Source organism: Monodelphis domestica, chromosome 4, assembly GCF_027887165.1.
Source record: "Monodelphis domestica isolate mMonDom1 chromosome 4, mMonDom1.pri, whole genome shotgun sequence".
Taxonomy (NCBI): domain Eukaryota; kingdom Metazoa; phylum Chordata; class Mammalia; order Didelphimorphia; family Didelphidae; genus Monodelphis; species Monodelphis domestica.
The window spans coordinates 424,293,700-424,313,843 of NC_077230.1; the positions used below are offsets into that span (position 1 = coordinate 424,293,700).

At 40.9% G+C, this 20,144-nt stretch overlaps 1 protein-coding gene across 1 annotated transcript in view; it reads right to left on the reverse strand.

Annotated features, from left to right (window-relative positions):
- Positions 1-440: 440 nt before the first annotated feature.
- LOC103092368 (uncharacterized) overlaps positions 441-20,144 on the reverse strand; it is a 1,666,349-nt gene continuing 1,646,645 nt past the window's right edge. The window contains exons 110-116 of the mRNA XM_056825346.1: positions 16,159-16,434; positions 15,457-15,780; positions 10,491-10,769; positions 10,138-10,410; positions 3,512-3,629; positions 1,126-1,307; positions 441-843 (exon numbers count right to left, since the gene is read on the reverse strand). Of these exons, the coding sequence (XP_056681324.1) occupies positions 1,271-1,307; positions 3,512-3,629; positions 10,138-10,410; positions 10,491-10,769; positions 15,457-15,780; positions 16,159-16,434 (1,307 nt within the window). The 3' untranslated portion in view covers positions 441-843; positions 1,126-1,270. The remainder of the gene's footprint in view (positions 844-1,125; positions 1,308-3,511; positions 3,630-10,137; positions 10,411-10,490; positions 10,770-15,456; positions 15,781-16,158; positions 16,435-20,144) is intronic.

Consider the following 20,144-nt stretch of genomic DNA (forward strand, 5'->3'; position numbering starts at 1 on the left):
GAGGGAGTATTACACTGCCTATCAAGGGACAACTTGATCAAGTTCATAATTGGAGGTAGCCAAATTTTCCATGATGATCAATGACAAATTTGTCCCATCAATGTCCACTGTCCATCCAGTTTGGGCAAAGTATGGGACACCAAGTCTCCTCCTTCCCATTTAGAATAAAGCTTTGCTTAAAGGATCTCCCCTGGAGTTAACTGTGACAGGGGAAATCATGAGCCAGAGAGTGTAAGAAAAGCCAATTCCCTTCTTTGGGGTCAGGCTCCCAAGAGAACACTGCCATTCTGGTCCTAGAAGAGAACTCTCCTTTGGGAAGCATCAGGAGAAGTTGTCATCCTTTGGGTTTTGGGTAACATATTTATAGAAGGGATGTAGAAAGAATTTGACCAGTCAGACTTGGAGTGAGTTTTTGAAGGGAAGTAATGAAGTTACAAGGGTAAGAAGAAGATGGATTTGTCATTTCTGCTCAATAGCCAAGGTGGGGAAACAAAGGTGCATGTAAAGCAGGTGTTGTATAGATGGGGGCACACAGTGTGCCCCTCTGCCCTCATTATACCAGTGCTAACTACTCTGAACAGGCTGCCAAGACTGGGAGAAGGGACAGGCAGCTTAGTCTGGCCTGAAAAAATCCCCTGTAGCATCTCTCCTTTGAATCAAAATCTCTAGTCCTGATCTCTGTGCTCAGCTCTTCTTGTCCCTTGAATCCACTTGGATGTCTCCACCTGGACAGTTTCTTTTTTTTTTTTTGAATAATTTTTGATATTTTTATTGATGCCTTTTGCTTTCATACCATTCATTTTGGAATATCTTCTTTCCCATAGCCCAGCCAGTGAACTATTCCTAATGACAATGATTTCAAAAGAAAGAGAAAAAGAAATTCAATAAACCAGCCAACACATTGACTTTGCCTGCATGGAATATTACTCACTTCTGAAAAGAAGTGCATTTCTTTACTTGGGAGGCTTTGCCTGCCTCAAGTCTCTCCCCACTTTGATTTATGTTCTAGCCTGCTGCCCACCCATCTACTCAACTAAGGAAGTCGTTGAGTTCATAAATTCCACTGGCTCCCTATCATCTGTGCTCCCCCACTAGTATTTTTACAGCCTATGTCCCACCACATACCCTTTGATAACACTGGCCTCCTGGTTGCTCTACAAAAAGATGATCCATTTCTCAGGTGCCAGCATTCTCTCTGGCTATATTCAAATATTCATTCTCTGTGTTGCGCGTCAAGGCCGCGGTGCCATTGTCTATGATGTTGCTGGTGCTATTGATAGAAATATTGGGGTTCAGCAGGGTCTTCTCTGTAGAAAGACAAAGAGAGAGAGAGGTGGCTAAGTAACTGGCCTATATCTTCTTCACCAGGCCACCTCTTCAGGAAAAAGAAAACACCAGAAGCCCAACAGGAAACATTTCTGTTACAGACATACAGGGGTGGGTCCTAACATTGTGGAGAGAAGGATGCCTCATGGTTCAATAGTTGTTCCAATAAGGCAGATAAGCAGAAATCATTGGGGAGGGAGTGCTATGTCTTGGATTATCCTACCTCCAGAGAGGTCCCAGGAGGTACACAAAATAGTGACTGAGATGGGGAGGGAAGTAGGAAATGAATGAACATTTATTAGGGATCTAATATATACCCACCATATGGTAGGTGTTACACCAATGCTATTATTTTTATTATTATCATCCTCATTATTATGATTCCTAATACTACCAGGCACTATGTTATTACTGTGGGAGTGGGGGATCTTATTCTTTCCACTTAAGAGTTCAGGAAACAGTCAGACAGAGGTTAAGTGACTTGGCCAGGATCATACAGTAAGTGTCTGAGACCAAATGAGAACTTGGATATTCCAGAGTCCAGTCCCTGTGTCATCCCTATCTACTTTGGCTCCTTGCTGCCTCTCATCAACCATCTCATTTGAATCCAGTGATTTTTAATCTGATATCTATTAATTTATTTTGTAAAAACAAAGGCTGGTAACTTTATTTTAGTAGAATTGGGTTTCTTTGAAATTTTATGGATTTTACTTAGTGTATGTAATTAAAGCATCCTTCTTCTGAGAAGAGGTTCCTGGGCAATGACAGCCTGAGTGCCTGAAAGCTCTCTGGCACAAAAGGGAAGCCCTTATGCTCCCATGCTTCTTTGCTCACCACCTATACCCTTAACAAGTACTTCAAACTGTTCTCCTTAACCATTGTTCTAGGAAGTAGTTAGAACACATATTATTCCTTTCTAAGGCCTTGTTTATGCTTCCTTATATATCACTCACCTACTCTGGGTCTCAGTTTCCCCATCTGTAAAATGAGGGAGCTGGAATAGCTGCATTCTAGGTCCCTTTCAGCTCCAAACATGAAACATCCTGCAGGATCCTTCCATTCTATTTACAAAATGAAGCCCAAAGAGGCTGATGTAGGTGATCAGACAGTGAATGACTTTTCTTGTTCTAGGACCAGAACTCTTTCCCTCTTTACCTGATGGTCCTTATGAGCCTTTCTCAGAACAGAGCAGCCTAGATCTCCATCTGGACGGGACTTCAGCATCATCTAACATACCCCTTATTTCCTGATGAGAAAAATGGGACTCCCAGGGCCTGAGTGATGCATATGAAGCCCACTGGATACCCTAAACCCCATAACTGCAGCCAGGCTTCCTTCAGCATAACCCAAGTCTCTCTCAACAGGATGTTGTCTCCCTCTGATTGGCAGAAGGACAGAACAGAGTTACCTTACTTTTGGTTCTCCCTTCCCAAAATGGCTTCAAGGAGGTACCCTGCAGGCCCCCAAGGAACTTCACTGGCACATCTAATCTTCTTATTTCCAAACAAAATGCCCTCGCATTGTTGGGTTCCCTTTTGGATGGTGGTAGCAGCATCCCTTCCACAAATCTCCCCTGAGCGAGCTTCATAGTGCAGGTGTCTCATGGGGAAACCTAGCACATTAGTAGTACCCTACTGGGAGTGGGAGGACCTGTGCTTCCTTGAGGTCCTGGAACATTTTAACCCTATCTACTCTCCCTGATAAAACGAGAGTATATTTGTAAAGAGCTTAGCATGGTGTCTGGCACAAAGTAGCCACTTGATCCCTTCCTCCTCCCCTCTAGCCAAGCTTTTTATACTTTCTTTGGCCAATTGAGGACACGATAGTCTATAATAGATGTACTGTGTTGCAGGAGAGATTTTGCAACATCCTCTAAGAGCTAAGTGGCCTTGGCTGTGATGAGATCCAGGTAAGTCAACAGCCTAGCACTGTCTCAGTAACAAAGTACAAAAGCTGGCAGAGGGTCTGGTCCAAGCTCCTAGAAATGTGAAGGATAGTGGAGGATGATAGGCCAGAGAAGGAGGCCACCCAATGCAATTAGTGCTGCAAAGGAGGAGTTTGGCAAAGTAAGTTAGACTAAGTCCCAGATGTGGGTACAGCTTGCTGAGAACCATTTTGGTTTCTCTTCCCCATTCAGGGAGACAGACTATGAGAGAATTAAACCAGATTAGAAACTTTGATCTACCCTGAAGATGTTCTGATGAACAGGAAATAGACGAGAGCCCCGATGAGAACCACTACAGCCAGGAATCCAATCACAAGGCCAATAATGGCCCCTCCAGAGAGTGTATGAGCCTCCTTTTCTGTTGTGGACAGAGAAGAGAAAAAGCAACTGTGAGGGTTCTTTTGTGGTCCCAGACACAAAAAGTGCCTAGCACTTGTGTTCTTTGCCTGGCGCTCCATAAATACTTAAAAAATTCTCATTGATTAATGAAGCTGACTTGGCCATTGTTCCTCAGAGCCCAGGTATCCCCTTGGAGACACTGGAATATAGGGCAAACACATAAAACTTAATCTCTGAACTTCTGATTTTCTCCCCACACAGAACCCTCTGCCCTTCTCTATTCTGTTTATGGAAGCATTAACCTTCCAGGCACCCAGATTCAAATTGAATACCCTTTGACTTTCTTTTTCCTTCAAACCTCATATCTAATCAATTGCTATGATATTTTCTCTAATGTTTGCATTATTTGTGTTGATTCTACCTGAACAGTATTTCTCATATCTTCCCCATTTTCTCAGTTTTTACTCCAGATCATCTCATCTCTTCTAAATTATGGCAATAATTTTCTTTTTTTTTTCTTTTAAACATTATTTTATTTGGTCATTTTCAAACATTCATTAGAAAAAAAGATCATTTTCTTTTTCTCCCCCCTCCCACCACCCCTCCCAATGGCGATGCGTGATTCCTCTGGGTATCACAGGCGTCCTCAGTCCGAACTCTTTTCCATGTTGTTGGTATTTTCATTAAGGTGTTCATTTAGTCTCTCCTCTGTCATATCCCCTCTACCCCTGTAGTCAAGCTGTTGCCTTTCCTTGGTGTTTTTACTCCCACCATTTGTCCTCTGTTTTAGGGTAGTGTTTTTTTTTCTCCATGATCCCTGTGGATTGTTCAGGGACATTGCATTGCCATTAATGGAGAAGTCCATTATGTTTGATTGTACCACAGTGTATCAGTCTCTGTGTACAATGTTCTCCTGACTCTGCTCCTTTCACTCTGCATCACTTCCTGGAGGTTGTTCCAGTTTCCATGGAATTCCTCCACTTTATTATTCCTTTGAGCACAATAGTATTCCATCACCAACATATGCCACAGTTTGTTCAGTCATTCCCCAATTGAAGGGCATCCCCTCATTTTCCAATTTTTGGCCACCACAAAGAGCACTGCTATGAATATTCTTGTACAAGACTTTTTCCTTATTATCTCTTTGGGGTACAAACCCAGCAGTGCTATGGCTGGATCAAAGGGCAGACAGTCTTTTATCACCCTTTGGGCATAGTTTCAAATTGCCCTCCAGAATGGTTGAATCAATTCACAAATCCACCAAAAATGAATTAATGTCCCAACTTTGCCACATCCCCTCCAACATTCATTACTTTCCTTTGCTGTCATGTTAACCAATCTGCTAGGTGTGAGGTGATACCTCAGAGTTGTTTTGATGTGCATATTTCTGATTATCAGAGATTTAGAGCACTTTTTCATGTGCTTATTAATAGTTTTGATTTCTTTGGCTGAGAACTGCCTGTTCATGTCCCTTGCCCATTTATCAATTGGAGAATGGCTTGATTTTTTGTACAATTGATTTAGCTCTTTATAAATTTGAGAAATTAGACCTTTGTCAGAGGTTTTTGTTATGAAGATCGTTTCCCAGTTTGTTGCTTCCCTTCTAATTTTGGTTACATTGGCTTTGTTTGTACAAAAACTTTTTAATTTGATGTAATCAAAATTATTTATTTTACATTTTGTGACTCTGTCTATGTCTTGCTTGGTTTTAAAATCTTTCCCTTCCCAAAGGTCTGACATGTATACTATTCTGTGTTCACCTAATTTACTTATAGTTTCCTTCTTTATGTTCAAGTCATTTACCCATTCTGAGTTTATCTTCGTGTAGGGTGTGAGGTGTTGATCCAAACCTAATCTCTCCCACACGGTCTTCCAGTTTTCCCAGCAATTTTTGTCAAATAGTAGATTTTTGTCCCCAAAACTGGAGTCTTTGGGTTTGTCATACACTGTCTTGCTGAGGTGACAGTTTATTCCACTGATCCTCCTATCTGTCCCTTAGCCAGTACCAAATTGTTTTGATGACCACTGTTTTATAGTATAGTTTGAGATTTGGGACTGCAAGGTCACCTTCCTTTGTATTTTTTTTCATTATTTCCTTAGATAGCCTTGATCCTTTGTTCTTCCAAATGAACTTTGTTATGTTTTTTTCTAATTCAGTAAAGAAAATTTCTGTAAATTCAATGGGTATATTGAACTAAATAGATAGATAAGTTTGGGTAGGATGGTCATTTTTATTATATTGGCTCATCCTACCCATGGGCAGTTAATGTTTTTCCAATTGCTCAAGTCTAGTTTTAGTTGTATGGAGAGATGGCAATAATTTTCTGACCAGTGTTCCTGGCTCTAGTCTCTCACGTTTCTGATTCATACTTCTTATTGCTGTCCCAGTCCAACCTTCCTTGAATGCCATTTTGATGGTGAAATTTCTCATTGCAAAAACCTTTAAATGAGTTTCTCACATCTATTCCTAAAAGGCAGTGCACTGTAGCAGAAAGAACTCTGCATTTGAAATCTGGAGAGGTAGATTAAAATCCTGTCCTTGTCACTTGCTAAGTGTGGGATCTTGGCAAGTTCCTTTTCTTCTTTGGATATCAATTTTCCAATTTAGAAAATGAAGTTATATGGGCTAGATGAACCATCTATATGTAACAGTAACCTCAGCTTTAAATCCTATGAACTTTCCATTCTCTTCTTCCCCACTACTCTGGCCAAATTCAAGTCTTGTTGTTTTCCATCTAAATTTTTGGAAGATTCTCTTTACTGGTCTTCTTATCTCTAATCTTCTATTTCATATCTTTCCTCTTTGTGTTTCAAGTGCTCCATGAGCTGTTCTTTTAAAAATCTCTACCTTCCATGTTAGAATCAATACTGTGTATTGGTTCCTAGTCCATGTTTTGTTTATTGATGATAATGATAACCATTTGCTATAGGATGGGTTAAGGGTTGCTAATGGAAACTGGGCCACTTTCTCTGGATAAGAGGAGAAATAATAAACCAGGCTTTTAGAATTTTCTATTCAATAATCACCAGAGATCCATTTTATCCAACTTTTATAAAATTCTATGGAAGTTCTTAACTTCTTTTTCTTTTTTAGGACAATAGTTTGTTGTCCAGGTCTGAAAGGGTCCCTTAAGGTCCCTTGTTATTGTGCTTTTACTGTCACAGAATTTGTTTCATTTTTCCTTTAGTATTGAACTGTTATACCATATGGTGCATATTCATTGTTATATGGATACAATAATTTATTGTTTTTGGTACTGAAAGAAGCAAATGTTGACTTAGTATTTTATGTTTAATCCTATGGCTCAATCCTGCATTATAAATTTTATTATACTCTGTAAGTTTTTCAATTCACTGATCATATTCTGTATTCTGTGTAACCAACCCAAGCTTCTTCTTTGTCTCTGAGAGAAGCCAATAAGTTAAAAAATTCAGCCTTCTTTTCTGAACCTGGATGTATAAGTTATAATTCTCCCATAATCAGTTAATTAACGAGTAACTTAGAGCTTGGCTTTAGAAGTACAATTCTAATTGTTATGTCAGCAACACTTGCATACCATTCCTGAAAAGTGAAGCTTTTTTTGTCATGTAACTTTAGACTCTTTGAAATGAGATTATATATGAGGGTGCCATCCTTAAGAATCAGACTAAGTTGACCATAACCTCATCCCTTTAAATTTCAGGTGGTCTTAGTTTGTGCCCAGGTGCTTTTGAGTCTGATGCTCCAGTCTGATATCAAGTACCTCGAGAGGCAGCTGGACCATGAAAAGTCACAAAAGCATTCCTTAGAGACTGAGAGAGGTGATCCTGGTCCCACGTGTGCTGTCTGCCTTATTCTTAATGTAAGCATCATGAGTTCTCAGTCGTATGATGTTGCCAGTTCCATAACCAATGATATGTTTTTTGTTCTTTGTACTATGCTTATAAAATTGTAATGAATCCTCAATTTAGAGTCTTTTGGATATTTGAGATGTCAAGAGACCTGCTTTATTGGTTTATAGATCCCAACTAGTAAATAATAACTTTGTTTGGAGAAGCCTGCCTCAATCTGTCTTTCTTGTTAAATTTCACATAGTACCTTTTAGCAAAACATAGTTTCTCCACTTATTTAAAAACAATTAATACATTTTTGCTGTTAGATTGTCTCAAATCAAGATTGCTGCTACCCTGTTGCTTTTTTTAGTACAACTGATGCATAATAGATTTTGCTCAAGCCCTTTATGTTTCTAATTTAAAACCCCCACAAAACTTTACCTTCTGTTTAAAATTGATACTAATTGATGTTTCCAAGGCAGAAGAGTGATAAGGACTACATAATTGAGGTACAGTGACTTGACTTGGGACACACAATGAGGGAGTATCTGAGGCCACACTTGAACCTAAGTCCTCCTGAGCTGAAAAAGGCAATCAGGCTCTATGAGCCCAATTTCCAAGAGTTGGTGGTATAGGGTTTAGCATAGCTGCCTTCCAAGCAGTTGACCCCATCAACTTGGCCCTCTAAGCACTATGCTATCTAACTTTCCCTTTAATCTATGTTATTATCTTCCCTTTTGTGGCTAAAATAATCTAATTTACATTTATGTATGAGTTAATCTACTTTATATCCTAATTATAAAAAGTGTGTATTTCTTTCCTCTTGCTATCTTATATTTTTTTCCTCTCTTTCCTCACTGTTCCTCTATAAATAAGTCTGTTTCATTAACAACCAATTTCCCCATGTTTTGTTGGGTATACTATTCTTGGTTGTAAGCCTATATTTTTGCCTTTTGGAGTATTATATTCCAATATTCCCACTCATTTATGGTGATAGCTGCCAAATTTTGTGGGATCATTACTGTTACTATTTCAGGACCCCCCTTGTTCTAAGCTCTCTACCCTGGTTACTTAGCTGCAACCCTTAGACTCAGAAAGGGGGTAAAACACCATCTTGATGTTCACTCTTCAGGCCCAGAACTGCTTTCATCCCTCTGCACAAATTCCCTCCTTAGCAGGCACTGATTCCAAAGCTTAGGTTGTATATCTGCCAGTGGGCTCCTCTTCCTGCTCCCCAAACCATTTCAGGCTCATCTCAGAGGTATCCAAGATCACGTATTCCCCAACTCCTCATTCAGTCTCATTTTCTTGTCACTTTTCTGGTTAACTTATGGTCCCAGACTTTGATCTTTATAAATGCTCTGATCTGGGCTGGAAAAGTGACTCATTGTGACTCAAGTGACTCATGTTGAAAAGAATCCTCTTTTCTACTTGATCTTTTACTCTTTCTAGACCTTTATTGGAGTGGTTGTGCTAGAGTTCTGGGTTGGAGAGCTGATTTCTACTCTTCCTTCTGCTACTATGCCTGGTCTTTCAATGATTATATTCTACAGAGGTACTTATATACCTACTCCAGCCTACTCACAGCTCCCTTACCTAAATTCTACATTCTCAGCACCTCAGCTAGAAGCTGAGGCTGGTTTTGCCTGGAATTCAGGAGTGGAAAAAGTAACTTCAGAGTCCTCAGATTTTTACCCATCTGGGTAGTTTGGACCCAGCCATAGATGAATCAGAAATGTGATAATGGTCACTTTCAACCAAAGTCTGACCTTTAGTGTCATGTTTAGTTTCACTGGTCTACCCAGTGTTGATGAATGACATATGCCAGCTAGATGTGTATGATCATCTTTAATCTCTGCTAATAAGACTTTGGGGCCTTCCTATGATCTACCAATTATTTCTTGGTGTTCTTAGCCTGGCCTTCAAGTCCCTTCACAAAATGGCGGTCACCCTCAGTAATACTTCTCCTGGCCATGCACTGTCTCCTCAGGTTGCATTGCTCTATTTTCTGCACGTGGACAAACACTACATTTTCCCACATCTGAATCTTGGCTTGGCCTACGTATTCTTAGAAGTAGAATATTCCCTTTCCTCTCCTTTGGCCTATTGAATTCTTCCCCATTTTTAAAACCCATCCTTTAGAAGAGTTTATCAAGTGATAGCTGTTCTTTGAAATCTCACATTGTTTCTTCTACCCACCCTCCAAGTAGAATGAATTTCTTCCAAGGTTTCCAATAATACTTTATTTGCAGCCATGATCTAAATATGCTGGATCATGTAATATATGAATATGTAATATTGTATAATATTGTGTGTCAATTACCTGCATTGGAGGCCCATCCTTCTACTACCTCGTAAGGTCCTTGAAAGTAAGAATGGAGTCTCAGCCACACCTTTAATTTCCCTCAGTGCCTAGCACAGTGCTCTGCACAATGTTGGCAAAATGAAGATGTTCTTGAATGTGTACATGACTGTTTCTAAGATTATTATAGGAGAAAAAGAGGTCAGTCTCCATTTCTACCAAGGACAAGATAGAAGGAAATGAACTGGCATTCACTATAAGTCTGACCACATTGCCTAGAGTCAGGTTCCTTTTTTTAACATGATTTTTCCCAAATCATCATGAAAAGTTGCCCACCTAAGGGGGCCTGAATGCCTCCTGCTGGGGCCAATCCAAGAAACTTATGCTCTGAGGGAAGGGAGAGATGACTTACCAATCACCCTGACTCTGATGTTTTTAGAGATTGTTGCATTTACCATGTCGTTTATTGCTATACACGTATATGTTCCTGCATGATCCCAAGATGCTCGGTAGATCGTGTAATTATTTCCTGAATTTTCAGCTATAGAAGAACCATTGATTTGCCATGTATACTGGGCCGGTGGTTCAGAAGTAGCCTGACACCCTAAAGTCAGATTCTCCTTTAATGTGACCTCAATCTGTCCATTAACAGAGTTTGGAAAAATCTTGATTTTCTCTGGTCCATCTATGAAAAAATGAAAAAATGAAATGTTAGTCATTGTTAGAGAAAGGATTGGGAGAGGGAGGAGATTCAGAGTCACTCACAGCAGACAACCAGGTTGAATAAGGGACTTCTATAGACAAGGAATGGATCCCATATTTCACAACGATAGGCTCCACTGTCTTCTGTCTTTGCAGGCGTTATGGTGAGGGTCTGGTAAAAGTTAGAGAGAGTCATCCTGTCATTGAGGACCATTCTCTTATTCTTGTAGTACCACCAAACATCTGGTAAACCGTAACCCTCTGTGTTGCACGTCAAGATTGCGGTGCCATTCTCTATGACAAAACCAGTGTTGTTGATTTTGCTGGGACTCAACAGGTTCCCTGCAGAAAGTCAAAGAGGAGAGAGAGGTGGCTGAGTGACTGGCCTATATCTTCTTCACCAGGCCCCCTCTTCAGGAAAAACAAAACACCAGAAGCCCAACTGGAAACATTTCTGTTACAGACATCCAGGGGTCGGTGCTGACATTCTCGGGAAAAGGATGCCTCATGGTTCAACAGCTGTGACAATACGGCAGATGAGCAGAAAGCACTGAGGAGGGAATGCTGTGTGTCTTGGACTATTCGACCTCCAGAGATTTCCCAGGAGGTACACAATCTAGAGACTGAGATGGGGAGGAGAGTAGCGAATAAGAATTCATTAGGTATCTATTATATGCCCAGCATATGGTAAGTGTTACACCAATGCTATTATTTTTATTATTATCATCCTCATTATTGTGATTCCTAATACTACCAGGCACTATGTTATTACTGTGGGAGTGGGGGATCTTATTCTTTCCACTTAAGAGTTCAGGAAACAGAGTCAGACAGAGGTTAAGTGACTTGGCCAGGATCACACAGTAAGTGTCTGAGACCAAATGAGAACTTGGATATTCCTGAATCCAGTCCCTGTGTCCTCCCTATCTACTTTGGCTCCTTGCTGCCTCTTATCACCCATCTCATTTGAATCCAGTGATTTTTAATCTGATATCTATTAATTTATTTTGTAAAAACAAAGGCTGGTAACTTTATTTTAGTAGAATTGGGTTTCTTTGAAATTTTATGGATTTTACTTTGTGTATGTAATTAAAGCATCCTTCTTCTGAGAAGACGTTCCTGGACAATGACAGCCTGAGTGTCTGATGGCTCTCTGGCACAAAAGAGAAGCCCTTCTGCTCCCATCATTCTCTGCTCACCACCTATCCTCTTAACAAGTACTTCAAAATGTAAATAGCTTCTCCCTAACCATTGTTTCTGGAAGTGATTAGCATACATATTTCTCTTTTCTAAGGCCTTGTTACTGCTTCCATATGTGGACACTCAGCTCCTCTGGGTCTCAGTTTCCTCATCTGCAAAATGAGGGAGCTGGAATAGCTGCATTCTAAGTCCATTTCATCTCCAAACATGAGACACCTTGCAGTATGCTCCCATTCTACTTACAAAATGAAGCCCAAAGAGGCTGATGTGGGTGGTCAGACAGTGAATGACTTTTCTTGTTCCAGGACCCGAGCTCTTTCCCTCTTTGCTTGATGATCCTTGTGGGCCTTTCTCAGAACAGGTGTTGAAGGCTTAGGGCTGGCAGAGACCAGAGGAGCCTAGATCTCCATCTGGACGGGACATCAATATCATCTAACATACCCCTTATTTTCTGATGAGAAAAATGGGAGACTCCCAGGGCCTGAGTGATGCATACAAAGTCCAATGGATGCCCTAAACCCCATAACTGAGGTCAGGCTCCCTTCAGCATAACCCAAGGTCTCTCTTGATGGGATGTCGTCTCCCTCTGATTGGCAGAAGGACAGAAAAGAGTCATTTTCATTTGGGTTCTCCCTTCTCAAAATGGCTTCAAAGAGGTACCCTGCAGGCCCCCAAGGAGCTTCACTGGCACACCCAGTCTTCCCTTTTGGATGGTGGTGGCAGCATCCCTTCCACAAACCTCCCCTGGGGGTGCTTCGTAGTGTAGGTGTCTCATGGGGAAACCTAGGACATTAGCAGTACCCTACTGGGGGTGGGAGGACCTTGTGTTTCCTTGGGGTCCCAGAACATTTTAACCCTATCCACTGTCCCTGATAAAAGGAGAGGATATTTGTAAAGAGCTTAGCATGGTGTCTGGCACAAAGTAGCCACTTGATCCCTTCCTTCTCCCCTCTAGCCAAGCTTTTTTTTTTTCCTTTCTTTGGCCAGCTGAGGACATGGTAGTCTATAATAGGTTTACTCTGTTGCAGGAGAGATTTTACAGCATTCTCTAAGGGCTAAGTGGTCTTGGCTGAGATGGTACCCAGGTGGACCAACAGCCTAGCACTGTCTCAGCAACAAAGTACCAGAGCTGGCAGAGGGCATCTGGTCCCAGATACCACAGCATGTCTGATCCGTGGTCATTCAGCCTCTGCTTATCCATGACTGTCAGTTGTGTGGCCTCTTTCCCCCTCTGGACAGCTCAGCTTCTGAGCGATTTCCTTGGCTGTGCTGACATTGGCTTCCCTACAACCTGGCCCCTCCAGTCCTAGCTCTTCCCACTGGGGCCATATACAGAAATGCAGACCTGCTTCCACCCAACGGCCCTGCAGGTTCTTCAGAAGGCTTCTTTCCTGCTTGATCTCAATCCTCCCTCAATCAGTTCCTTCAGCCAGAACTGTGAGTTGCCACAGGATGCTCGAATGTTTCTTTAGCTGTGATTTGTAGGTTTTCCTCCACCCTCTATATTTCTCTGCCCTTCTGCCTTAACTAAATAGACATCATGAATTTGTGAGCCTGAGAAAATCTAATCTCCTTGTGGCCAAGCCTGGGTGATGAGTCTCTGCTCACTTGGCAAAGGGCAGCTCTTTCATGATGGCTACACCAGCCTCCTGGGGTCTCCCTTGCCATAGCCTGTATAAGAGAGCTCCGGGTTTCCTTCCTGGCTAATTGAGACAGTGACAGTTAGACACATGGATGAGGGATTCTCTACCTCCATCTTAACCTGCAGTGCCTGGAAGTGCATATAGCATCAGTTCCAGGGGTGTCCTGGCCTTCCTGGAGCACAGAAGGACCCCTGCTTCCCTGGCTCACTCCAGACAGCAAGTTAGCTTTTAGGTTAATCAGTCCCTAAAAGTTTTCAACTGCCCTGTTACCATGCCAACTGATATTAAGTTTGTGGTTCTCTCAGGCATCCCCAACGTCTCTTTTGCAATCTACCATGGCATTAAAAGTCTGTCTCCAATTTCCTTTTTTTTTTTAAATCAACTATCCCTCCTTATTTCAACTGTTTTCCTATGGCAGGGTGACCAGTTTCTGCCCCATCAAGGCCAATACTTATTTATGTTTTGGACTTTTTGTACTCAAGGGAAGGACTTGATATCAATCCCCAATAACATTCATCTTACTACATTTAATCTACTGTGACAGCTTGCTGCACTGCCTCTGGATCCTATCTGCTTCTACCATCCATATTGTCCCAGAAAAATTACCAAAGATTTGTATAAGTTGATGCAGAATGGAGTGAGTAAAACCAAGAGGGGAATTTATACAATAACAACAATGTTCCCAAAGCAAACAACTTTGTAAGACTTGGGACCTCTGATCGCTGCAGTGACCAACCAGAACTGCAGAAGACCCAGGATGATATAAGTTTCTCCCTTCCTACAAAAGCTGGAGACTTCCTATGAAATCAGCTTCCTCACTTCAGAAATGGGATGGATTCAGTGTTTATGTTGCAACAGATATTATTTGAGCATGGGAAATAAGATTTCCTTGATTGTCCATACATGTCACAAGGATTTTCTTTTTCTTTAGTGGGATGGATGAGAAGGACAGAAAATAGGTTTTGGTTAATTGGAAAATTTTGAATTAAGGAACACTTCATTTCAACCACAGGTATGAAATATATTGCCCAGAACACCCCCAGGCTGAACAGGATGAAAAAGTAATTCGGAAATATTTACCAAAAGATAATACAGTAATACACAGATATCTTAAATCAAAAATTAAAATGTGGGCTTTAGGCTTTAGGGATTTTGGCCAACAAAAAGTCATCCATCCTCTAAGGTATATACTGTTGGTGTCTGACTTTCCCAAGGACACTTTCCTATTTCACAATTCTATCTCTTCCCACTACTCTCCATTCAGAAAGTCCCCAGAGTCAGGGACAGGAAGTTGGGATACCCCTATGGTTTGTAACAATAAAGCTGCACAAAATAAAAGGAAACTAAGGTCAGGGATGATCTTTCAATGGTCCTGCTGCACACTAGTGTGATTAGGGGAATGGAGAGTCTGTCATCTGTACATAGGAGAGCCAGTGAATTAATTGGGCAACAGTGATTCTACTGTGGACCCAGCCGTGGGATGCTAAAGCCAATCTTCCCTTTACATACATAAGAACCAGGTTTCATATCAGCCATACTTTCATGTGGCATTTTGTGCCACAAAGAGGAAAAATATAGATGCAATGGTGAACCTCTGTGTGTAAAAGGAGACAAAGTTTAAATTCTCCTTTCCAACTCCAGAATTTCCCTGCTAAAGGGGATTAAGGCCAGCCCCACTGCATGACTATAACTTATACTCCAACCAAGATTGGAAACACCCTATGGGTACACAGCACAAAGGGAAATGGACTGAAGGAAAGAGTATGGTGCAGTCATTGAAGCTGCAGTCCTGGAAGTTGGGAGACAAAGAAGGTTGTATGTCACTGGGAGAGAAGAGAATAATACAATATCAATAACAAGGGTGAAGGCAACAACTCATATGCTTTTTGCACCTGCCATGTGAAAAGGACTTTATCCACATAGAATTCTATTATATGCAAAGAAAAAGATTATCCATTTTTTCAGATGAAGAAACTGAGGCTGGGAAAGGAGATATACTTACTACACAAATAGTAGACAGGAAAGGAAGGGTTCTACTTAAGTTTTACAATTCTGAGCTCAGGGCTCCTTCTACCACAACATATTGTGCCAAGGGACCAGGAGGGCAGAATGTCACTTATCTCTGTTTCTCTCATGCCAGGGAAGGAGGGAGCCCAACACAAAGTTGGAGACATAATCCAGCTACTCACCATACATTGTAAACTCAGCATTGATTTTAACGTTCTTTTCTTCAGAGTCTGTAAAATTCTTTTCTTCGATATAGATTGTAAGATTCTTGTCTTTGGTGCTATTCAAGCCAGTATGTGAGTTAAATGCCTGACAGATATAGGTTCCAGCATGCTTCAGGGACACATTAGTAAGAGAGAGTTTGGCTGAGGGCCTCCATTTTTTTCCTTTATGAAACCAAATGAATTTGGCAGGTGGTTTAGATTTAGCAGAACAGCTCAGGGTAATATTTGTCCCAACAGGGTACCTATCGACTTTAGGTAGAATTGTGGCATTATCTGGCCCATCTGGAGGAAAGAGAAGGATTCCATATTGAGATTATGGCAGAAAGAAGGGATGTCTCAAATTCTATAACCCATCACCAGGGACCATTGTGTCTCCCTGATCCCCATTTGAGCTGGGAAATTCACAGCTCATCCTCTAATTTATGATTTTGGATTTGAACATGGAAGATCTTAAGGTTTTCTCCAGTTCAACATCCTGGCTGGCTATCCTCCACCAGAAAGCATGACAAGGCAAATCTGGGCTCCCTAAAGATGAAGGGGTTTGGGAACATCCGAGCCTACATCTTTAGCTCTCAGAGAAGGGACTGAATTAGCCTTGCCTCTGGGAACACACCACCAGGCTATAAGCATGTACCATATAGAAAGAACAAATTTACTCACAGTAAACATTCAGTTTGAATGGATCACTCCTATTGCTATAAAATGGGTTCTTGATTTCACACACATAGGATCCTTCATGTTCCCTTGTGAGACTGCCTACAGTGAGTGTCCTCTTATCTCTGGTCAGCTGTATCCTGTTATCAGTTGGGGCACGATTGTTTATGAACCACTGGTAAGTGCGAACTTGACCCGTAGCGTTGCAGGTCAATGAGACAGTGTCAATGTTCTCCACTGGGATCCTGTTGGGGCTGTTGATGATAGGTCTGGACAGTGGCCCTATGCAGAAAATAGACAGAAAATGACTGTGTTGGTTCTTTTTCTTACCTTATAACCAAATAAGTGGTTTGGAAGTGGCCTGTCTAAGACCTTGGCAAGCCTGGAGGCCAGAGACCAAGAACCTGTGATTTCAATGGCAAAGACAAAGACACCCCTTTCTCTGGTGCAGATCTCAACTCCTCCAGGCCTTAGGAAAAGTTCAGCTTCCGTTCCTGTGGCTGACAAAGAAATTCACATGGAGCCCAAGCCCCGGGTGCTCAGTCTTGCTGGGCTGAGGCAAGCTGGTCAGGGGATGACATAGCCTTTCATATACCACCTTTACTTGGATTTGAGGCCTTTCTAGCTTGGCAGGACCACCAAGAGTTTATGTTTCCTTGGCCTGGACTTCAAGAAGCCAGGGTTACTTACCTCTTGTTGAGGATATTGGTGGTGGCTGGAGAGGATGGACTAGGGACAGGCCACAGGGGGAGTGTGCTCAGAAAGGAAAACATTTTTTTAACACTAAAGAGGAAAGAAAAGGAAAGGCAGAGAGTGGGAATAGATCAGTTAGTAGCAGGTTACAAAAGGAAGAGCCTCAGCCTGGGAGTCAGGAGAGACCTGATTCAAGTCTAGAGATTTTTTAACCCACAATAACATCTCTCATGCCAATGACTGTGTTTTGCCTGCAGGAAGCAGTTCATACCCTTTACTGAAGATTCTGGAATTCCCTGCTTTGGGTTCTCCCCTTTCCTTAGGACTTTCCTGCCCTACAAGATAAGAATGAGAATGTTGAAGGTTATCTTCTTTTTTTTTTTGATAGAAATAAAAAGAATTTAATGATTATGATGATGATAATATAATAGTTAGCATTTACATAGTGTTTTAAAGTTTCCAAGTGATCTCATTTGAATCAAACAACAACTCTGGGAGGTAAATGTTATAATTTCCCAATTTTTTTTTAAAATATATTTTATTTGATCATTTCCAAGCATTATTCGTTAAAGACATAGATCATTTTCTTTTCCTCCCCCCCACCCCCCATAGCCGACGCGTAAGTCCACTGGGCATTAGATGTTTTCTTGATTTGAACCCATTGCTTTGTTGATAGTATTTGCATTAGAGTGTTCATTTAAAGTCTATCCTCTGTCATGTCCCCTCAACCTCTGTATTCAGGCAGTTGCTTTTTCTCGGTGTTTCCACTCCCATAGTTTATCCTTTGCTTATGAATGGTGTTTTTTTTCTCCTGGATCCCTGAAAGTTGTTCAGGGACATTACACCGCCCCTAATGGAGAAGTCCATTACGTTCGATTATACCACAGTGTATTAGTCTCTGTGTACAATGTTCTCCTGGTTCTGCTCCTCTCGCTCTGCATCACTTCCTGGAGGTTGTTCCAGTCTCCATGGAACTTCTCCACTTTATTATTCCTTTGAGCACAATAGTATTCCATCACCAACATATACCACAGTTTGTTCAGCCATTCCCCAATTGATGGGCATCCCCTCGTTTTCCAGTTTTGGGCCACCACAAAGAGCGCAGCTATGAATATTTTTGTACAAGTCTTTGTGTCCATTATCTCTTTGGGGTACAGACCCAGCAGTGCTATGGCTGGGTCAAAGGGTAGATATTCCTTTGTCGCCCTTTGGGCATAGTTCCAAATTGCCCTCCAGAATGGTTGGATCAGTTCACAACTCCACCAGCAATGAATTAATGTCCCTACTTTGCCACATCCCCTCCAGCATTCATTACTTTCCTTTGCTGTTATGTTAGCCAATCTGCTAGGTGTGAGGTGATACCTCAGAGTTGTTTTGATTTGCATCTCTCTGATTATAAGAGATGTAGAACACTTCTTCATGTGCTTGTTAATAGTTTTGATTTCTTTATCTGAGAACTGCCTATCCATTTCCCTTGCCCATTTATCAATTGGAGAATGGCTTGATTTTTTGTACAATTGATTTAGCTCATTATAAATATGAGTAATTAAACCTTTGTCAGAGGTTTCTATGAAGATTTTTTCCCAATTTGTTGTTTCCCTTCTGATTTTAGTTATATTGGTTTTGTTTGTACAAAAGCTTTTTAGTTTGATGTAGTCAAAATTATTTATTTTACATTTTGTGATTCTTTCTATATCTTGCTTGGTTTTAAAGCCTTTCCCCTCCCAAAGGTCTGACATGTATACTATTCTGTGTTTACCCAATTTACTTATGGTTTCCTTCTTTATGTTTAAGTCACTCACCCATTTTGAATTTATCTTGGTGTAGGGTGTGAGGTGTTGATCTATTCCTAGTCTCTCCCACACTGTCTTCCAATTTTCCCAGCAGTTTTTATCGAATAGTGGATTTTTGTCCCAAAAGCTGGGCTCTTTGGGTTTATCGTATACTGTCTTGCTGAGGTCGTTTTCCCCCAGTCTATTCCACTGATCTTCCTTTCTGTTTCTTAGCCAGTACCAAATTGTTTTGATGACTGCTGCTTTGTAATATAGTTTGAGGTCTGGGACTGCAATGCCCCCATCATATGTGTTTTTTTTCATTATTTCCCTGGATATCCTTGATCTTTTGTTCTTCCAAATGAACTTTGTTATGGTTTTTTCTAAATCAGTGAAGAAGTATTTTGGTAGTTCAATGGGTATGGCACTAAATAGATAAATAAGTTTGGGTAGGATGGTCATTTTTATTATATTGGCTCGTCCTATCCATGAGCAGTTAATGTTTTTCCAATTGTTCAAGTCTAGTTTTAGTTGTGTGGCGAGTGTTTTGTAGTTGTGTTCATATAGTTCCTGTGTTTGTCTTGGGAGATAGATTCCTAGGTATTTTATTTTGTCTAAGGTGATTTTGAATGGGATTTCTCTTTCTAGTTCTTGCTGCTGAGCTGTGTTGGAGATATATAGAAAAGCTGATGATTTATGTGGGTTTATTTTGTATCCTGCAACTTTGCTAAAGTTGTTGATTATTTCAATTAGCTTTTTGGTTGAATCTCTAGCATTCTTTAAGTAGACCATCATGTCATCCGCAAAGAGTGATAAGTTGGTCTCCTCCTTGCCTATTCTGATGCCTTCAATTTCTTTATCTTCTCTAATTGCTACTGCTAGTGTTCCTAGTACAATGTCAAATAGTAGAGGTGATAATGGGCATCCTTGTTTCACTCCTGATCTTATTGGGAATGCATCTAGTTTATCCCCATTGCAGATGATATTAGCTGTTGGTTTTAGATATATACTGTTTATTATTTTTAGGAATGACCCTTCTATTCCTATGCTTTCTAGTGTTTTTAATAGGAATGGGTGTTGTATTTTATCAAAGGCTTTTTCTGCATCTATTGAGATAATCATGTGGTTCTTGCTAGTTTGCTTGTTGATGTGGTCAATTATGTGGATGGTTTTCCTAATGTTGAACCAGCCCTGCATCCCTGGTATGAATCCTACTTGATCATGGTGAATGATCCTTCTGATCACTTGCTGGAGTCTTTTTGCTAGTATCCTATTTAAAATTTTTGCATCTATATTCATTAGGGAGATTGGTCTATAGTTTTCTTTTTCTGTTTTTGACCTGCCTGGTTTTGGAATCAGTACCATGTTTGTGTCGTAAAAGGAGTTTGGTAGAACTCCCTCTTTGCTTATTATGTCAAATAGTTTGTATAGTATTGGGGTTAACTGTTCTCTGAATGTTTGATAGAATTCACAGGTGAATCCATCAGGCCCTGGGGATTTTTTCTTAGGAAGTTCTTTGATGGCTTG